Raw genomic sequence first — 17,516 nt, 5'->3', positions numbered from 1 at the left:
GATTATTATATAAACTTAACAAAAAGATTCATTCTGCTTTTATCCTGGAAGGACCAAAAAAAATACATGCATTCAAAGTATCATGAACCTGATGGTGTTTTTATTAAACTGTACTATATTTATATAAACTATCCATGTACCTAGGCACTGTTCTTATTTATTCAAAAGGAAAATGTATGTGGGTCACTTTGCCAAAGAATCAGAGTATTACGTGAATGTTACCTTAGCATCCACTGTTACCTAGGTTAACTTTTGTTTCACTGTCTTTTTTTTCAAGACGTAATTTCATGTCGATGCATTTAGTTATGATTGATCATTTCATATGAGAAAATAATCCTTCTTTCCCCCTTGCAGCCTTTTTTGGAAAATACCTCAATGAATATAATGGCAGCTACATCCCTCCTGGGTGGCGAGAATGGCTTGGATTAATCAAGAATTCTCGTTTCTATAATTACACTGTTTGTCGCAATGGCATCAAAGAAAAGCATGGATTTGATTATGCGAAGGTAATTTCAGGCACTTTTACACTGCATCAATTTACATCATGCATAATGGGAGAAAGTCATTTTCAGTATGTTAGCCTATCCACGAGATTGGCTTTCTATGTTCTCACAGTTTTAGAATGAGAAATTTTAAGATAATTTTAAACTCCAGGCAAGAAAAAGGCTCTCAGGGAACACTGACTTTGAATAGTGGGTACCCCCCCCGCCGCCTCATTAGGATGAAAGGCAATCAGCCTTTGATGAAAGTATTATCAAAAAAATCATAGATGCCTCCACTCTGTCTTGTGATAATTTTTGGTTTTCCACCCTCTAGAAGACTTGTCCATATAATCAGATGTTCATCTTGTACTGTTTTGCTTTTCATTAGCGTGAGAGTGTATTCTGTCTGTGGCTTCAGATTTAAATGTAAGAATAAGAAAAGACAAGTGCAAAACTCAAAAATTGGGAAACCACATTCTTTGCTTTTACCACACTTTGATATTGACAAGGACACCTGCCCATGGCAGCTAGAGTCCACAAAAGTCTGTAAGGCAATCAATCCTAGAATTTCCAAGTCAGTTCATAGAAACTGAAGTGAACAGGTCCCAGAGTTCTCTAACAAATGGATCCCAGATTAGACTTTTTAAAATCCACACAGCTTTTGTGATTGCCAACTTAAAACGATTTCCAGATCGCAGGAGCAGAGGGGGAAACATCCTTAAATTTAGCCTGCTAATTAGCCTAAAATACCCTCTTCCCTCCTAACCATGTCCATCTCTTCCTCATTTATCTAAAAGAAGCTGAGAATCTGCTCCAACTAGCATAGATCTCTGTGAAAAAGCCATTGGTAGAAATCAGAAAGAGGAGACTTGATCTAATTTTGGCACATCGCTATCGTTATGCTTGGCCTGATTTGAGCTCAAGGGACTTGGCCGGGGAGATAAAGTGTAAGTCTCCTTTCATACCCTCCAGAAAACAATGCATGCAAATGAATTCATAAACATTGCTAATAGGTTTACAAACTCATCAGAGTTGAGAGCTGGCAGAAACCTTGGAGGCAGGTTTGAGCAATGTCCTACAAAGTGCAGTAATTGTCACTGCTCCCATTTTTTATCTGTGGGGATACTTGTCATGCTCCTTGTTCAAGCTATTAACCTTTCTTTCCCTGTTGTCCTAAGGAGAGCAAAGTAATCAAGATTCCCTCCAAAGACTAAATCAGCGTATCTTGCCCGTTATCACAGCTGATTAAGTGTCAAAGGCAACTGTGTCGAAAAGAATATAGATCGTTTTTTTTTTAGAGAGAGAGGAAAGGAATGAAACAGACACTTCCATGGAAGGAGGTGGGCTTTTGGGCTTGTCCTAAGAAGGACATGTGACATAGGCTTGGTCCCTTGGGCATGGCCTTTGCAGCTGTTCTGGTCCTTGAATCTACATGTGGTTAGTCATGCCTAGAAGCCTCTGACAGTGCACATTGCCTGGGCGCTTTCTGAATAAACTTTATACTGGAGTTCCAGGCCAATGATACACACTTAGAAGAAGCAGGTGTTTTCAGTTTTCATCTTTTCTTTCTTTTTCATTCCATCTCTTCCTCCATTCCCCCTTATAGTCTTGCATCAGCCCTTTGGAGTATAGATTAAATTGTTCTATTAACAAGTTAGGCTCTAATCCCAACAGCTAGATCATTTTAGTTGTACAAGTAACAGAGTATAATCTGCAGGAAATCAACTGCTTCCCATATTGAGTGTTTCAGATAAACTAATTTATAGAATATTGCCCCTTTTCCCTGTGCATCCAGATTTTGGTCATGACTTTCATTGGCAATCATTGTATAATCCTCACAGGTGAATTTTTAATTTCACGAAAAGATTTAGTGTGTGTGTGCATTGATGCGTGTGTGTGTATATGCATGTGCAAGTCTCTGTGTGTGTCTGCAACTGTGAATTTGTAGTGGGCGTGGGTATTTCCTGCCCTTGAAGCAATTAAATTTTTTTGTCAACGAATTACATCAGCGAAACCTGAGAATGAAATATGTATCCGGTGTTTCATGTGCTGTAGGATTGGTATTGCCAGATCTGATCATTATCTTGGGCAAACAGGACTTGACTTTTTATTTTTCTCCCCCTAATTCTTAAATTGTACATTACTTTAAAAAAGATGTTTGTGTGTGTTACTATGCCAACAATCCTAGAAAGTAACTGGCAACTGATCTCTGTTTCCGGAAGATGTTTTTCTCCTTGGGAAGTACAGTTTCTCTTCGTGCTTAAGATCTTACCTCCTCATTCACTGAGTTGCTTCTGAGGGAAAGCAGTATTCAAATGTGATCTGATGAATGTCACCTTTTGTAATTTTTGTTTTGTGTCAAATGTATGTTTCAGGACTACTTCACAGACTTAATCACTAACGAGAGCATTAATTACTTCAAAATGTCTAAGAGAATGTATCCCCATAGGCCCATTATGATGGTGATCAGCCACGCGGCGCCCCACGGCCCCGAGGACTCGGCCCCACAGTTTTCAGAACTGTACCCCAATGCTTCCCAACACATGTGAGTAACCACCTCAGCTCTGGGACCTGCTGATCTCGAGCCTCTCCTTTGCTCCCCACCCGTCTCCCCCGCTGCACCCCCTTTCATTCTACGTGGCATCTCCACAAGGCAGGAGTTGTTTCCGCCCCGAGACCACAGATCAGGCAGGCCCTGAACTCAGGGGCTTGCTGAGGTGGTTTGATTACGAATCACATCTCCAACATCGTTAGTAACTGAACAGCAACAACAAAAACAACAAAATGAACAGAGAAGCACATGGGGTGACTGGGGGGTGGTTTTGATCAAGGGCTTCCTTCGGTTGTCTGAAATAATATTCATCAACGTAACCTAATAATAATAATGATCAAACAATATGTTTCTTATAGCAGCAGAGTGATGGTGACCCCCCCCAGTCTGGTTGTAGAGACCTGGGTGAATTTCCTGGGCTCAGGCTGTTGCAGCTTTGCCATAGATGTCTGATTAGAATTGCTGCAGAGGCAGCTGCAGAGGGCTTGCCCGAGAGGCCGTCTCAGGTCACGGCTTTAAAATAACCTGATGTTTCTTTTTGAGAGGCAGGAGCCTTGGGGAGGGGATTGGGAGGCCCAGAGGAGAGGCTGCTGGCGTATGGCGATGAGACAGAGAGCAGAGAGCTGTATTAAGCTGACCATTCTCACGAGACGAGTGTAGTAAGTCTGGATACTCAGGCAGTGAAGAACGTGATTTTGTTTTTCCACTCTCTCCTCACCCTTTCTTTTATCCATTACAATGATATGCAGTCCTCCACGCAAAGCAGTGGGCTGCAAGTTTGACCATGAGAAGAGTAGGAAACAAGGAACTGATACATTTCCTTCATCACTAAACCTCCAGAATTCATTCTTAATCTATTTGTGCTTAAATATTATCCCTCTTCAGCCACACTGATTTTAAAGGTATGATCCCAGATGGGTAAAAAAAATAAAGATTAACTGTACTTCCTTATGAAAAGAGATAAGTAACTTCCTCATGAAAAGAGATAAGTAACTACTGAAGGCATTCTAGTTGCTGGCATAACATATCCCTGGAAAACTTTTTATTCTTATTTTTTTATCTTATTATAACTAATAAACGTATGGCTCTTCATCAGTGGTACTTAGATCCTCTCTATCATATCAAGTGACTTAGAAAGAAGGAAAGACAGGAACTAACAATACATAAATGAAGCCAGGTGAGCGTCCTACTGAGCATGCCCAGGAACTTGGAGGATGGAAGTGTTTTGATGCATAAGATATTGTCGACAAAGAAAGCTGCCCCAGCACCTGAGGCATAGGGTCTGGATGATCCATCTACAGGATCCATCATCCTGTAGATGATTATTCAAGACTCTCTACCCTATGTATAATTATGCAGCTAAATTCATGAATGAAGCCCACCAGGGACTAGTGACTCTCCATTAGGCATCACTTGCAGATTCAGTAACCTGCTGGTTCAGTAAAGAAATAGGTCTTTGCAGACTTCTTCCATGCCCTGGGACTCACCTTTTCCTTTTCTTTGAGTCAGAAATTGCTTTCTTTGTTGCATTAGCAGAATCCCAGCCTAAGGTGATTTTCCACAACTGTAAACCTCACTGCTGTTTTCCTGGGAGTTTGAGGACAAGAAGTTGACAAAAATGTGTTTTATGGCTCCTTAGAAGTCAGCTTGCCTTTGAAGCTTCAGGGCAAGGTCCTGAGCCTACAGGAAAATCAGCCACAGGTCAAAAGGTTCTGACAGCTCAGCAGTGTGCACAGACAGCGGTGCAGGATGAGAGAAATCTGCAGAGTTCTCGGGGCTTCAACAATAGCTTAAAAAAAAATGAAAAAGCATCTCTGATTAAATTCTGTTTCATTCCACAAATATTTATGAGTGCCACCTGTGACACTGTACAGCACAGCAGGGATATAGGCGCAAGGAAGACACAATTGCTGGGACTTCCCTGGTGGTCCAGGGGCTAACACTCCGCCCTCCCAGTGCAGGGGGCCTAGGTTCAACTCCTGGTCGGGGAACTAGATCCTGCATGTAACAACTAAAAGTTTGCATGCTACAACTAAGACTTCCTGGTGCAGTCAAATAAACATAAAATAATCTTCATTTTTTAAAAAAGAGACACAATGGCTCATTCTAGAACCAATGAACTAGGATAGAGGTCAGCACATGGGGGCCATCTCTGACTTGCCACCAGTTTTTATAAATAAAGTTTTATTGAAACACAGCCATGCTCATTCATTTAGGTATTATCTGTGCCTGCTTTTGCAAACCAACAGTGGAGTTGGGTAGCTGTGGCAGATGCCATTAGACCTGCAGTGCCTAAACTATTTACTGTATGATTCTTTACAGAATAAGTTTGTTCTGGGCTCTTGCTCAAGGAGGACGATAGACAAAGAGCCTTATCAAAAGGCCTTGTCAGCAGCAGGCTCAGAAGCAAGTGCTAGAGCAGAGAGCCCAGGGTCTGTGAAAGTTTGGAGGAGGAAGCATGCACATCTTTTAGAAGAACCAGGAGAACTTCAGGGCCAAGGAGGCAGGCACAGCGGACTGCAAAGGATCGGCAACGTTTCTGCCGCTGATAGGCAGCGATTGGGTAGATGATTTCAGGAAAAGTGGTCGCCATGAGGCCATCTAAGATGTGACCAAGGAAGTAAGGAAAGCAGTAAGGGATAAAGCCAGAGAGAGAAACCTGCAGGGTACTGAGAACTTGAGTGAATTTGTACACAACTGTAAACACAGTCCCTGGAGACTGTTTAGTCAAGGTAGACATCATATGTGACTTGACCATTTTTGTATGTGAAGTTTTCGCTATTCCTTTTAGTTCAAATGAACCACTTGTGTGCCTTACTGTGCTCAGGGCTCAGTCGTGTCCGACTCTTTGCAGCGCCTTGGACTATACCCCACCAGGCTCCTCTGTCCGTGGCATTTTTCAGAAGAGGATACAGGAGTGGGTCGCCTGTTCCTACTCCAGGACATCTTCCTGACCCAGGAATCAAACCTGCGTCTCCTGCATCTCCTGCATTGGCAGGTGGAATCTTTACCACTAGCGCCACCCTGGGAAGCCTTGTGAGCCTTACTAGTGAATCTATGAAGCTGAATCCACACATTGCAGAGTGAAAAGCTCTCAGGCCTTGGAGGCAAATAAGCACTGGTTCCTATCTCAGTGGTCCTTGCTGACCTGTAAGCAGTACCTTTCACCTCTCAGAACCTCCATTGTCTCATCGGTAAAATGGGGGTAATAACCAGCAACTTGGCATGATGTCATGAATGACAATTAAAAGAGACCCCCACCTTGGACCTGGAACACAGAAGCCACTTCATAGGTGCTAATTCTCTGTGATCGTTCCTATTAAGATGAACCATTAAAAAAACAACAACTGTTTTTTCTGGATTTGATCTTTCTTGACCTACAAAAAGGTGCTGTTTTGTTTGGTTTCAACTTAACATTCAAGGGGAAGCAGCTAGGGAAAGAACAAGCTGGTTCTTGTCCATTGTGACCTGACAAGTCTGTTGACGAGCTAAGACCTGCATTGATGAGGCTCTCGTCCTGCCTGTTCTAAAAACAGACAGGAGAAGCACTGGTCTGGGCTGTGTTATCTTTGCCAGGTGCAAACCGTGCTATTGGCAGTTTGAAAAACACCCTTAGCCATAGAAAATGAAAACTCACACGGTGGGTTGAGTGGTTCAGCTTCTGTTTGCTGCTAAGCCCGGGGCTTTGGAGCCCCTAGAATGAGGAGATCCACTGTGTCTCCCACAGACCTTGAAAGCCTTGAATTCTGGGCATCTTTGTCGTCAAGGTCTCTCTTTGCCGCAGGAGGAAAGGGCTGGAGAGAGTCCATGTGCATCTCTCTTGAAGCTGTGAGTGACTGCCCGGGTTCACAGTTCAGGCTGCACACAAAAGGAGTAAGACAAATTGAAGACAAGCTTTCCATTGTGGCACTCAGAGCTCCTGAATGGCTGGGCTCCTTAGCAAGAACATGAGCAAGGCATTCAAGCAAAGGGATGCAAAAAGTTAAGTGCTTTGCAGAGATATTTGGCAGGCCCTGTGAAAACAGAGCAAGAAGCTGTAGGTTCTGCCCTGTCGGGGGCAGGGGAGGGGGACGCAAGCCATGTGAGCCCTTTCCTTGAGGTTCCCTTCCTTGGTGGTCAAGCATTATCCAGATGTCTTTCATCCGCCTTGGGTTAGAGCTATCTGACCCCCACTGCCTGGAGCAAATGTATCAGGTTTCCATGGTGTTTGCCATCGCCAACAAAGAAAGGAAGCCAGTTCAATATTGAGGCTAGAGGTTATGCCAAGCAACTAAGAAAGAGAACGGATTACCGACCACATGGAACAGGGCACCCTGTTTAATCAGACAGTGGCTCAGTCACTCCTGTCCTCTGAGAGATCTGAGGGCGTCTCCATCATGATAATACATATAATCATTCTTATCACAAAGCCCTTCACTATGACTAAGACTCTACTGCACTTTCCAGTAAATTCTCTCCCCCATATCCTCATAATAATGCTAAAGCCTCATCCTCTTGGCATCATTTCTCTCTCCTGGCGTCAGTGATGTGATTGATAATACTTACCTGTGGACAAAAGCTGATGAGAAAAGAGATTACATTTGCCTTCTTGATGATTCTGTGAGATGCTGAGGATCCCTTGACATTTTTCCACCAACTATGCCTCCATGAACTTAAAGAAAAATTTTATTCCAGTTCAACAGCTCTTTCTTTCTATCCCTGGAAATGCATTTGACTCTGTACACACACACACACACAGGTTCATGTGAAATCAAAATTTAAGTAGAACAATCCACATCAACTAACTTGCAGAAATTGTTCTGATTGTGGAGTTTGGGATGTCAAAGGGACAACTACCCTAAGGAAGCCTCAGAACTTTTCTGAAACACCTTTGTTATCTAAAGTTGAAAAGAAAGGACTTCCCTGGTAATCCAGTGGTTAAGACCCCATGCTTCCACTTCAGGAGGTGCAGGTTCAATCCCTGGTCAGGGAACTAAGATCCCACATGCTGAGTCATGTGGCCAAATAAATTAATTCAAGTTGGAAAGAAATGTTTTGCCTTAAAAAGAATTTGCACATTCTCTCTTCATTTCTTCCACAAATACATAAAAGGATACGCTTTCAAAAAGGAGAGAATTTTAAATCCTCCATAAACATTTCTGACTTGAGCAGGATTAATTGCTCTCTTTGTGGCTCAGCTGGTAAAGAATTCGTCTGTAGTGCAGGAGACCCTGGAGAAGGGAAAGGCTACCCACTCCAGTATTCTGGCCTAGAGAATTCCATGGACTGTACAGTCCATGGGGTCACAAAGAGTTGCACACAACTGAGTGACTTACACACACGCTTCCTATATTACGTCTCTGTTCTTCTCTCTGTCATTTACTACATATCCCTTTGCACTGGCTGTTTACTCAGATCCTTGATGTCCAGTCACACAACTTCAGAATATCCACACTGACACCACACAAATGACACCTTGTTGCTATGCAAGGCAGCTCTTTCCCAAAGGCAGGACATAACCATCTATCTCTACCTCCCGTTGCCTGGTGGGCACGGCTCCTGCTGCTTTAGTTGTATGATACATTTTTGTGTAGCAAATGCATCAACATGTTAACCCTTCCAACTAGCTGACATTTTTAAAACCCTTTCAAAAATAGTATGAAAGTAGTTGAACAATTGGTTTTATGAATTAAAGGGTACCTGGTGATAGTATAAATCCATAAATTTTTAGATTAAAAAATGAATACCCAAAGTTTATTTAAAAAACAAAAAAGACTCAGTGGCTTTGCTCAGGTCACGTAAGTAGATAGGAACGAAACTGAAGCCCAAACTCCACTCCTCTTGGCCCTAGATTTTTCCACTACACCAGGCCTGTTCAATGTCTGTCACAGTCACAATTTTTAGTAGATGTGTTTCCTATGTGTATACTGACACAATTTCTAATTGGAGTTCGTAGCATCATTGGAAGATTCTTTGAATTAGTTTTGTGATAGGCCATTTTATTGTAAGGCTTCCCAACTGGCACTAGTGGTAGAGAACCTGCCTGTCAGTGCAGGAGATGTAAGAGACTTGGGTTCAATCCCTGAGTCAGGAAGATCCTCTGGAGAAGGAAATGACAACCCTCTCCAGTATTTTTGCCTGAGAAGTCCCATGGACAGAGGAGCCTGGAGGGCTACAGTCCATTGGGTCACAAATAGTAAGATACAACTGAAGCGACTTAGCATGTATCTTTTTTTATTGTAAAGTTTTAGGATGCACCTATAACCAAGACAATTTGATGTTATCCTGCATGTGTTCAGTTGTTACCCACCTAAAGACATTTGAACTCAAATGGAGAATATCTCCACAAAGTCTCATCAAGTTTCATTTTAGTGAAGGCTGGGATGGTGTGGCTTGGGAGATTGTCTGGACTATCCAATTTTAAAATAGTTTGAGTGTGTACTTCTTGAATTTGTACAACCAGCTTCTTCTGGGAATTGAGACCTATTTCTCAGTGAGTGATGATCCTGCTACGAATAAGGGTATTAAGAGTTAGGATTTTTGTTGTTGTATGAGACTAAACGGGTGGCTTCCCTGGTGGCTCAGGGGTAAAGAATTTGCCTGCAGTTCAGAAGACCGCTTCCAGTGGAGGAGATGTGGATTTGATCTCCAGGTCGGGAAGACCCCTTAAAAAGGAAATGGCAACCACTCCAGTATTCTTGCCTGGGAAGTCCCAGGGACAGAGAAGCCTGGCGGGCTACAATCCATGGGATTCCAAGAGTTGGACGCAACTTAGCAACTAAACCACCACGCCCATGAGACTAATAGCAAATGAAGAAAATGCATGTTCAAATATAAAATACTCGAAATGTATTTTCTTTGGGGTGACAGCAGAGGCCATCAGTGGTACCAAATGAACTGCTAAGTTCTTTGTGTTTCCCCGAGAATGAGTTTAATATGCAAAACATGCATTTCTTGAAACTATTTCTGTTCTACTAAGAATTATTCTCCTTAAAATGTCCACCCATCAAAAAGAAAGGGGACATGATTAAGAAATCTTATCCTTGTTATGTCAATAAGCAATGTTAGCAAGAAAAGCAAAGCCTGGGGAGAATCTGATATTGACGGCAAGAGCTAAACATGCAAGTGCAGTGGTCTGAGGGATCCGTCCGTGAGCTACTGTGCTAAGCAACTGTATTTTTGTTCAGTTGCTCAGTCACATCCAACTCTTTGCAACCTCATGGACTGTAGCCCACCAGGCTCCTCTGTTCATGGGGTTCTTCAGGTAAGAATGCTTGAGTGGGTTGCCATTTCCTACTCCAGGGGATCTTCCCAGACCAGGGATCAACCCTTGGCAGATTCTTTACCACTGAGCCACCAGGGAAGCCCGCTCTGAGCAATAACGCTGAACAAATGATGACTAGAAAAAAGCAATGTGCAGAGAAGCCTTGCTGGGGAAAGCTCACCTTTTATAAGTATTGGAATCATCTGTTGAGAGTTACAGGTGCGTTCCTAAGAGTATAAGGTCTGGAGAGCACAGTTCTGGCCCAAACATGTATCTGAACAGACACAGAAAGCCTCACCAGACCAGACACACGTGGCTGACATGAATTTTTGAGGTTTGTTTTTCTTTTTTATGACAATCTGATCCTTTGTCCTCTCCATTTTCAAGCAAAGAGTCAGCGTTCTCTTCCTTTTCGAATACGTCTCCAGGGTGTTGTGGAGGGTCAGACTTGATTCTGTATTTGCAACAAACGTAGGAACACAGCAGCTGGTGGGAGGCATCCGAATGGAAAACAGAAGCAGCTAATATTTTAAATCAGAATAATCAGGATAAAAACTAAGAACTTTAGGACTTACTTATAAAATATTTATTTATTTGGCTGTGTCAGATCTTAGTGGTGGCACATGGGATCTTTGTGCGGTGCACAGACTCTCTAGTTGTGGCACGTGGGCTTAGTTGCTCAGCAGAATGTGCAATCTTAGTTCCCCTACCAGGGATCAAACCTGAGTCGTCCCCTGCATTGCAAAGTGGATTCTTAACCACTGGACCACCGGGGAAGTCCCAGGATTTACTTTTGATAGAAGAAATGTATGGATCACTTCTCCTTTTAATGATGGGAGTTTAAGATGCTTGTTGGAGAGGACAGTTCAGTGTGAGATCATGAAAGGAGCAGGGTTCCCAGCCTGCTCTTTCTGAGCCACCTCCTTATGCTTTACTGTCTCATTTGTAAAATAGGTGTATTTTATTTTCTTGGGCTTCAAAATCACTGTGGACAGTGACTGCAGCCGTGAAATCGAAAGACACTTGCTCCTTGGAAAGAAAGCTATGAGAAACCTAGACAGCGTATTAAGCAGAGACATCCCATTGCTGACAAAGATCTGTCTAGTCAAAGCTGTGGTTTTTCCAGTAGTCATGTATGGATGTGAGAGTTGGACCATAAAGAAGGCTGAGTGCTGAAAAATTGTTGCTTCTGAACTGTGGTGCTGGTGAAGACTCTTGAGAGTCCCTTGGACAGCAAAGAGATCAAACCAGTCACTCTTAAAGCAAATCAACCCTGAATGTTCATTGAAGGAACTGATGCTAAAGCCGAAGCTCCAATACTTTGCCTGATGCGAAGAGCCAGCTCATTGGAAAAGACCCTGATGTTCGGAAAGACTGAAGGCAGGAGGAGAAGGGAGCAACAGCGGATAAGATGGTTGAATGGCATTATCGACTCAATGGACATGAATTTGAGCAAACTCCAGGAGATACTGAAGGACAGAGAAGCCTGAAGTGCTGCAGTCTATGGAATCGCAAAAAGTCGGACACGACTCAGCAACTGAACAACGAACTATAGTAAGAGGCCCTGCCCTCTCTGGGCTGCCTCAGCCTCAGCTGTGATGTGATAAGCTCTCTCCCAGCTTCCTATAAGTGTGGGTATGAGTGGTCCCAGGTTTTGTCCTCTGAAGCCTCTGTGAAGCCTCACAAGAACTCTTTGAAGTTCTTTACTCCCATTACAGATATGTGGGAACAGAGGCTTAAAGAAAAAAAAAAAAAGTTGCTCCAGATCACACACTAGTAAACAACAGTCCTGGGCTGAGAATTCAGGTCTGATTCCAGAATATTCTGGAGCAATCGGATATGTGGTTTTCCACGGTTCCCTAAAACAGTCACCTGCTTCTCTGTGTCTCGCATTTTCGGCCAACAGCTCCCAGCTCCGTCTGAATCACTGTAAGCTGATTCTTAGTTAGGGCAGCAAGCCTTCATTATCACAGGGCAGAGGGACAGAAGAATGCATCTTCCAGGAATTTGGCAGACACCAGCGGGAGGCACCCACAGGTCTTTGGCAAAAGATCAATTTTCAACAACTGTCAATTCCAGCAACCCCCGACCTTCCACCGGCAGGCCCCTTGAACAGCTGCTATTCTGTGGGAAGCAGTGGCAGCCTGTCTTCCCCTAAAAGGCAAATGGTTATCCCCCTCTCCTGCTGAGACCCCACCTGGGATCTTGTCCCCAGAGCTGGAGTGGGGGTAGTCATCTCCCACATTCAGAAATTAAGAGAAAAGAAAAAAAAATGGGATGGGGGAAGGACAACTTTGACAATGCACCCAAACTCTCCCTTTTAATAAAAGCCAGACTGAACATATGTTGTTCTGTAAATCCGGGAGTCCAATTTGAGGCTTGTAATTTGCTGCGAGCTTCCCTGTTCCTCAGGGCGAGGTGGATGGAGCCTTGCCAAGCACTGAAAGGTAACCGGTGGAAGATACGATTTACCCACTAAGAGCCTGCCTTTCGGTTCCCTATTGTAATGTTTATTTGTGTTTGAGGTTTTGTGGTTAAAAAATAAAGTCAACTAGATTTATTTTAAAATTAAGGCACACCAACATCAAAGGCAGTAAGAGGAGGCTGGTGAGGTATTATGAAGAAAGCCCGTGTAATCTTTTATAGCCATATTCTTTTTCAGGGCACGTATCAGTAAGTGGTGAAGGACCCTTCGTGACCAGCTTGCTCTATTTCTCTGACCTCAAACTCCCCCCAACGGTGAAAATCTCTTTCCTCTGGGATTTAGAAGCTCCCCCTTCTCTCCTCCTCCTCTTCGGTCTCTTCCTCTAATCCTGTTTGTAAGGTTACACGCTGCGTTAAGAATAAGAAACTCGGGCTTAAGTCCTTTCCTACTGCCCAGGCTTCTGAAATACAAGGGTCTCATTTGGTCGGAGCTGCAATCTGAGATACGAAGAACCCTTTCAGACCAAAAATGGGACCATTCGATTCATGAGTTGTCTGCTTAGTGAGCAGAGGAAAGTTTGTGCTGACTGTTTCTCTGATAAAGAATGGCACGTGATATCTGAAAATTTGTTTATTTAATGTCACGGACTTTTTTTCCACCCAGATCCTTATATAGAATACATTTGTTTATTGGCTCATGTAGGAAACAGGTACTTCTTTGTTCTGGGCGCTTTAAAGAGATAGATGATAGATAGATAGACAGACAGACAGGTTTCGAGGTTTTAGAGGGTGAGAGGCTTTTTTTTTTTTTTTTTGCTGCACCATGCAGCATGTAGGATCTTAATTCCCCAACCAGGGATCGAATCCACGCCAGCTGCATCAGAAGCACCAAGTCTTAACCACTAGACCACCAGGAAGTCCCTAGTCAGATTTGTTGTTCCTCAAAACAGATTTTTATGAGATGCTCTTATCCCCATTTGCAGGTGAGCAAATTGAGCTACATTTACTACCCTGCAAATATGTCTCTTTAAAAGGGAGTTGACTGACACTTCTCAGCATAACTTGTACACTTTTAGGGACAGTTTCTGCTGTGCTCAGTGTTATATTGGCATTCATTAACTGGCCAGCATCCATACAGATCATTAGGGTAACTTTCTGCACAGGAAGGCCAGTAGTACCAAAACAGCGTTTTCAGCTACTAAAAGAGAAGTGCTGCAAATCCACTGGCGGAAGAAAATGTATAGTAACAGGTTGCATATATAGAGCCCCATGTTCTTGTGTATAGTCACGCAGCTCAGAAACTCCAAGTTTCCTCTCTAGGAAATTCGCTCCATGACGGAACGAGTGGAACATGGTCAAGGCTCCTGGACTCACCAGCTCACAGTGACTGACTGTTTCTCTAGTTTTATAATGTAAACAATGTCACGGGGTCTCCTGCAGTCATCATTATCCACCGTCTTTCACTGGCTCCTCCCCAGAACAGAGAGCAGTAATCAGATTCCTCTATCAGCCTAGACTATCTCTTGTTCTGAGAGACTGGCTATTTGCACAGTTGTGGTTCACACAAAGAGCAACTTCAGATGCAGGAAGCCCCTGTCATTTTACTTTCCCTTCATTTTGTTAAAGCAAATGAGCTTTGGAACCAAGTCCTGGTTCAATTCCCTGCTACTTTTGTTAACCTGAGAAAGTTAGCTTTGCCAAGCCTCAGTTTTCTTACCTGAAAATGGGAATGATAAACCTATTTCCCAGAAGAGCTGAGCTAATTAAATGAATAGATGTGAACAAAACACTTAGCACAATCCCTGACCCATGGTAAATACTGAGTTTTCACTATCAAACAATGTTTATAGACTTCCCTGGTGGCTCAGATGGTAAAGAATCTGCTAGCAATGCAGGAGACCCGGGTTCAATCCCTGAATCTGGAAGATCCCCTGGAAAAGGAAATGGCAACCCACTCCAGTATTCTTGCCTGGAGAATTCCATGGACAGAGGAGTCTGGTGGGCTATAGTCATTGGAGTCACAAAGAGTCAGATATGACTGTGTGACTGACTTTCATAGGCTTATCAGCTAAGGAGATAGTTCAAACACATTATAATCTGATGGAGAGGTCAAATGAAAAACAAACAATTCTCAGTATGAAAAGCATAGATATATTCTAGCATAGATATGTTATTTGGAAGTGTGAAGTGGCAGCATCTTATGATCCAGGGAGTTGGAGAAGACTTCAAAAAGAAGGTGATGTACTTTATCGGTCCCCAAAGGGCAGTATGGGCACCACTTAGATCTCTGTAGATTAAATATAGGCTTGAACCACTTGTCTTAGAACAACAGGACTCACTTCCCTATAGTTAGCAAAATTATGCCTGCACCTATATTGATTTGTCTATAATGAACAGCTTTACTGACAAACATGTATATTGTAGTAGTTCAGTTCAGTTCAGTGTAGACTTGCTTGTAATTCCAGCAAATCCAGTAAATTGATGGTATCTATATGTGAGGTTAGGAACGAGAAAAATTCAGAGACTAGATATGTAAGTAATCAGTATAATACCTTAGTAAATTCTAAAGATAAAATGTGTTGAAATTATGATTCTTCATCATTGCATGTAACATATTAGTGACTATATGTAATAGCCTAATTAGCAGTAAAATCTTATGAGTTAATATCACCATGAGAACATTCCCTTCTACATTACTGAGTTTTATCTGTAAATTTGTAACATGACCACAATCGTCTCGAGGTGTTTTTACACATTTTATTCAATGAACCCAAATGAACTTGCACTAATTAGATTTTCACTGCCACTCTTGGTTTTATAAGTTTGAACCCATACACCTTCAGAGAACTCGTGTGGTCTGGAGTGGTGCAGACTTGAAATCTCTTTACAAACAGAGATGTGCCGGAGAGAAAAATTCTTTAGCTGTGTCTAAATTCTTTCCTAAATGGTTATTTGACAGCTTTTAACATGAAATGTTTCTCTAAATGACTAAAAAGCATATATAGTAAGACTCCTTTCTGGATATTTGCAGAACTCCTAGTTATAACTACGCGCCCAATATGGACAAACACTGGATTATGCAGTACACGGGACCCATGCTGCCCATCCACATGGAATTCACAAACGTTCTGCATCGCAAACGGCTGCAAACTTTGATGTCAGTGGATGATTCTGTGGAAAGGGTAAGCCCATGAACCTGCCCCAGGGATGGGTTTCGGTCCAGCTCCTCTTGTGTAGGCGCATTCTTGCCAACCCTGCTTTTATAGCGGTAGTTGTTTTCATTTTGAGAGCGTGTGGGGGCTGGGTATTCTGTGAACTCATCGTGCCCCCCTCATCTTGTTCTCTTTCTAGGCTTGGTTCTTGTGGAGCCAGCAGCAAAAACGAGATGTTATACAAATCATGGCATCATAAATCAAGGGTTATCACCATAAACACCTTCAGGGATTAAGCAAACAGTGTAGATAGCTAAAGCAGATCGCGTGTAAGGCGATAGGGCATGGTGAGGATCATGGTGAACTCAAATCTAAACTCCCTCATCGAAAGCAAGGAACTACTCAGCTTCAACTAATTTTGGTCATGTGAAAATATGGATCCAGTATTAAGTCTTCTGACTTTTAAAAGAAGCCAGAAATACAAAAATTGTATTTGAAATTTCCTGAATTTTAAAAGATAACATAAGCCAAACAAGACATGCCTAAAGGCTGGATGTAACTGGATCAGGCTCAGAGGTAGCCTGTTTTTGATCTTTGATAACTAAATATGAAGGATGATAGTCAAATTTGCTTTAAAATGGATTTTTCAAAGTAAAACCTTTAAGTTTGATGGTAGAGGTTGTTTTGTGGTTTTTTTTCAAATAGGCAAAAATAAGCCAGATTAAGAGAAGTTACATATTATATAAGAATCAATTGTTATTACTGGACTTTTTCCCTCCAGGATTGCAGGCAACTTGAAAAATGTGTATAAACATACATGTTTGTCAGCCCTATTAAAGCAACTCTTGCCTTCTAAAAATAATGGAAAAAAGATTTGAGAGAAATCATGGCGGCACTATTGTCATCTTACGCCATCACAATTGTTTCTGACTGAGGTCTGTGCTGTGTTTCAGCTATATAATATGCTTGTGGAAACGGGTGAGCTGGAGAACACTTACATCATCTATACCGCCGACCACGGTTACCATATTGGGCAATTTGGACTGGTCAAGGGGAAATCCATGCCATATGACTTTGATATCCGCGTGCCTTTCTTTATTCGTGGGCCAAGTGTAGAACCAGGATCCATGTACGTATTTCTCTGTTTCCAACATTCAACTGTCATAGCTCGTGTACGTCTGAGATAATTCGATTACCAAACTCAGGGTCTGGTTTCCTTTAGTCCAAACAAAAAAGGGTGAGTGTAGGTTCATAATTTAGAAGACAAAACCTCCCGCCTGCCCCACCCCTCCCCCAGCCCTGCCACATGCTAAATTAACTAATGTCTATTCCTTCAAGAGAAAGGAAAAATAACTGTATCAATGATTAACTCTCTCAAACTGACCAGAATCCATGAGATTGTGAACACAGACATAGAATGTGATTTTAGGTATGTCATCCTTACTTTCTTTGAATCTTTTTTTAAAATGATAACCGGTGCCATCCTCTTGGTTGCTTTTTTAAAAAATTATTACTGAAGAATTTTTAAAGGAAATTAAATTTTAAGAACTTTAAAGTTTAAATAATTTTAGATACATTTTATTTAATTAAAATGAACTTTAAATGAATTTTAAGAAAAGAAGCCTGAAGGACTGGAATTCCATTTCTGTCATCTTAAGTCACTG

The 17,516-nt window shown here is 42.2% G+C and overlaps 1 protein-coding gene across 1 annotated transcript in view; it reads left to right on the top strand.

Annotated features, from left to right (window-relative positions):
* The window catches only part of SULF1 (sulfatase 1), a 193,947-nt gene that overhangs the window by 130,561 nt on the left and 45,870 nt on the right, over positions 1-17,516 (top strand). Inside the window, exons 6-9 of the mRNA XM_088844808.1 lie at positions 355-506; positions 2,858-3,027; positions 15,732-15,882; positions 16,806-16,981. Of these exons, the coding sequence (XP_088700934.1) occupies positions 355-506; positions 2,858-3,027; positions 15,732-15,882; positions 16,806-16,981 (649 nt within the window). The remainder of the gene's footprint in view (positions 1-354; positions 507-2,857; positions 3,028-15,731; positions 15,883-16,805; positions 16,982-17,516) is intronic.

This window comes from Moschus berezovskii, chromosome 16 (genome assembly GCF_049115385.1).
Source record: "Moschus berezovskii isolate FMDL1 chromosome 16, NW_MosBer_1.0, whole genome shotgun sequence".
Classification (NCBI taxonomy): Eukaryota; Metazoa; Chordata; class Mammalia; order Artiodactyla; family Moschidae; genus Moschus; species Moschus berezovskii.
This window is presented reverse-complemented; position numbering and strand designations above follow the sequence as displayed.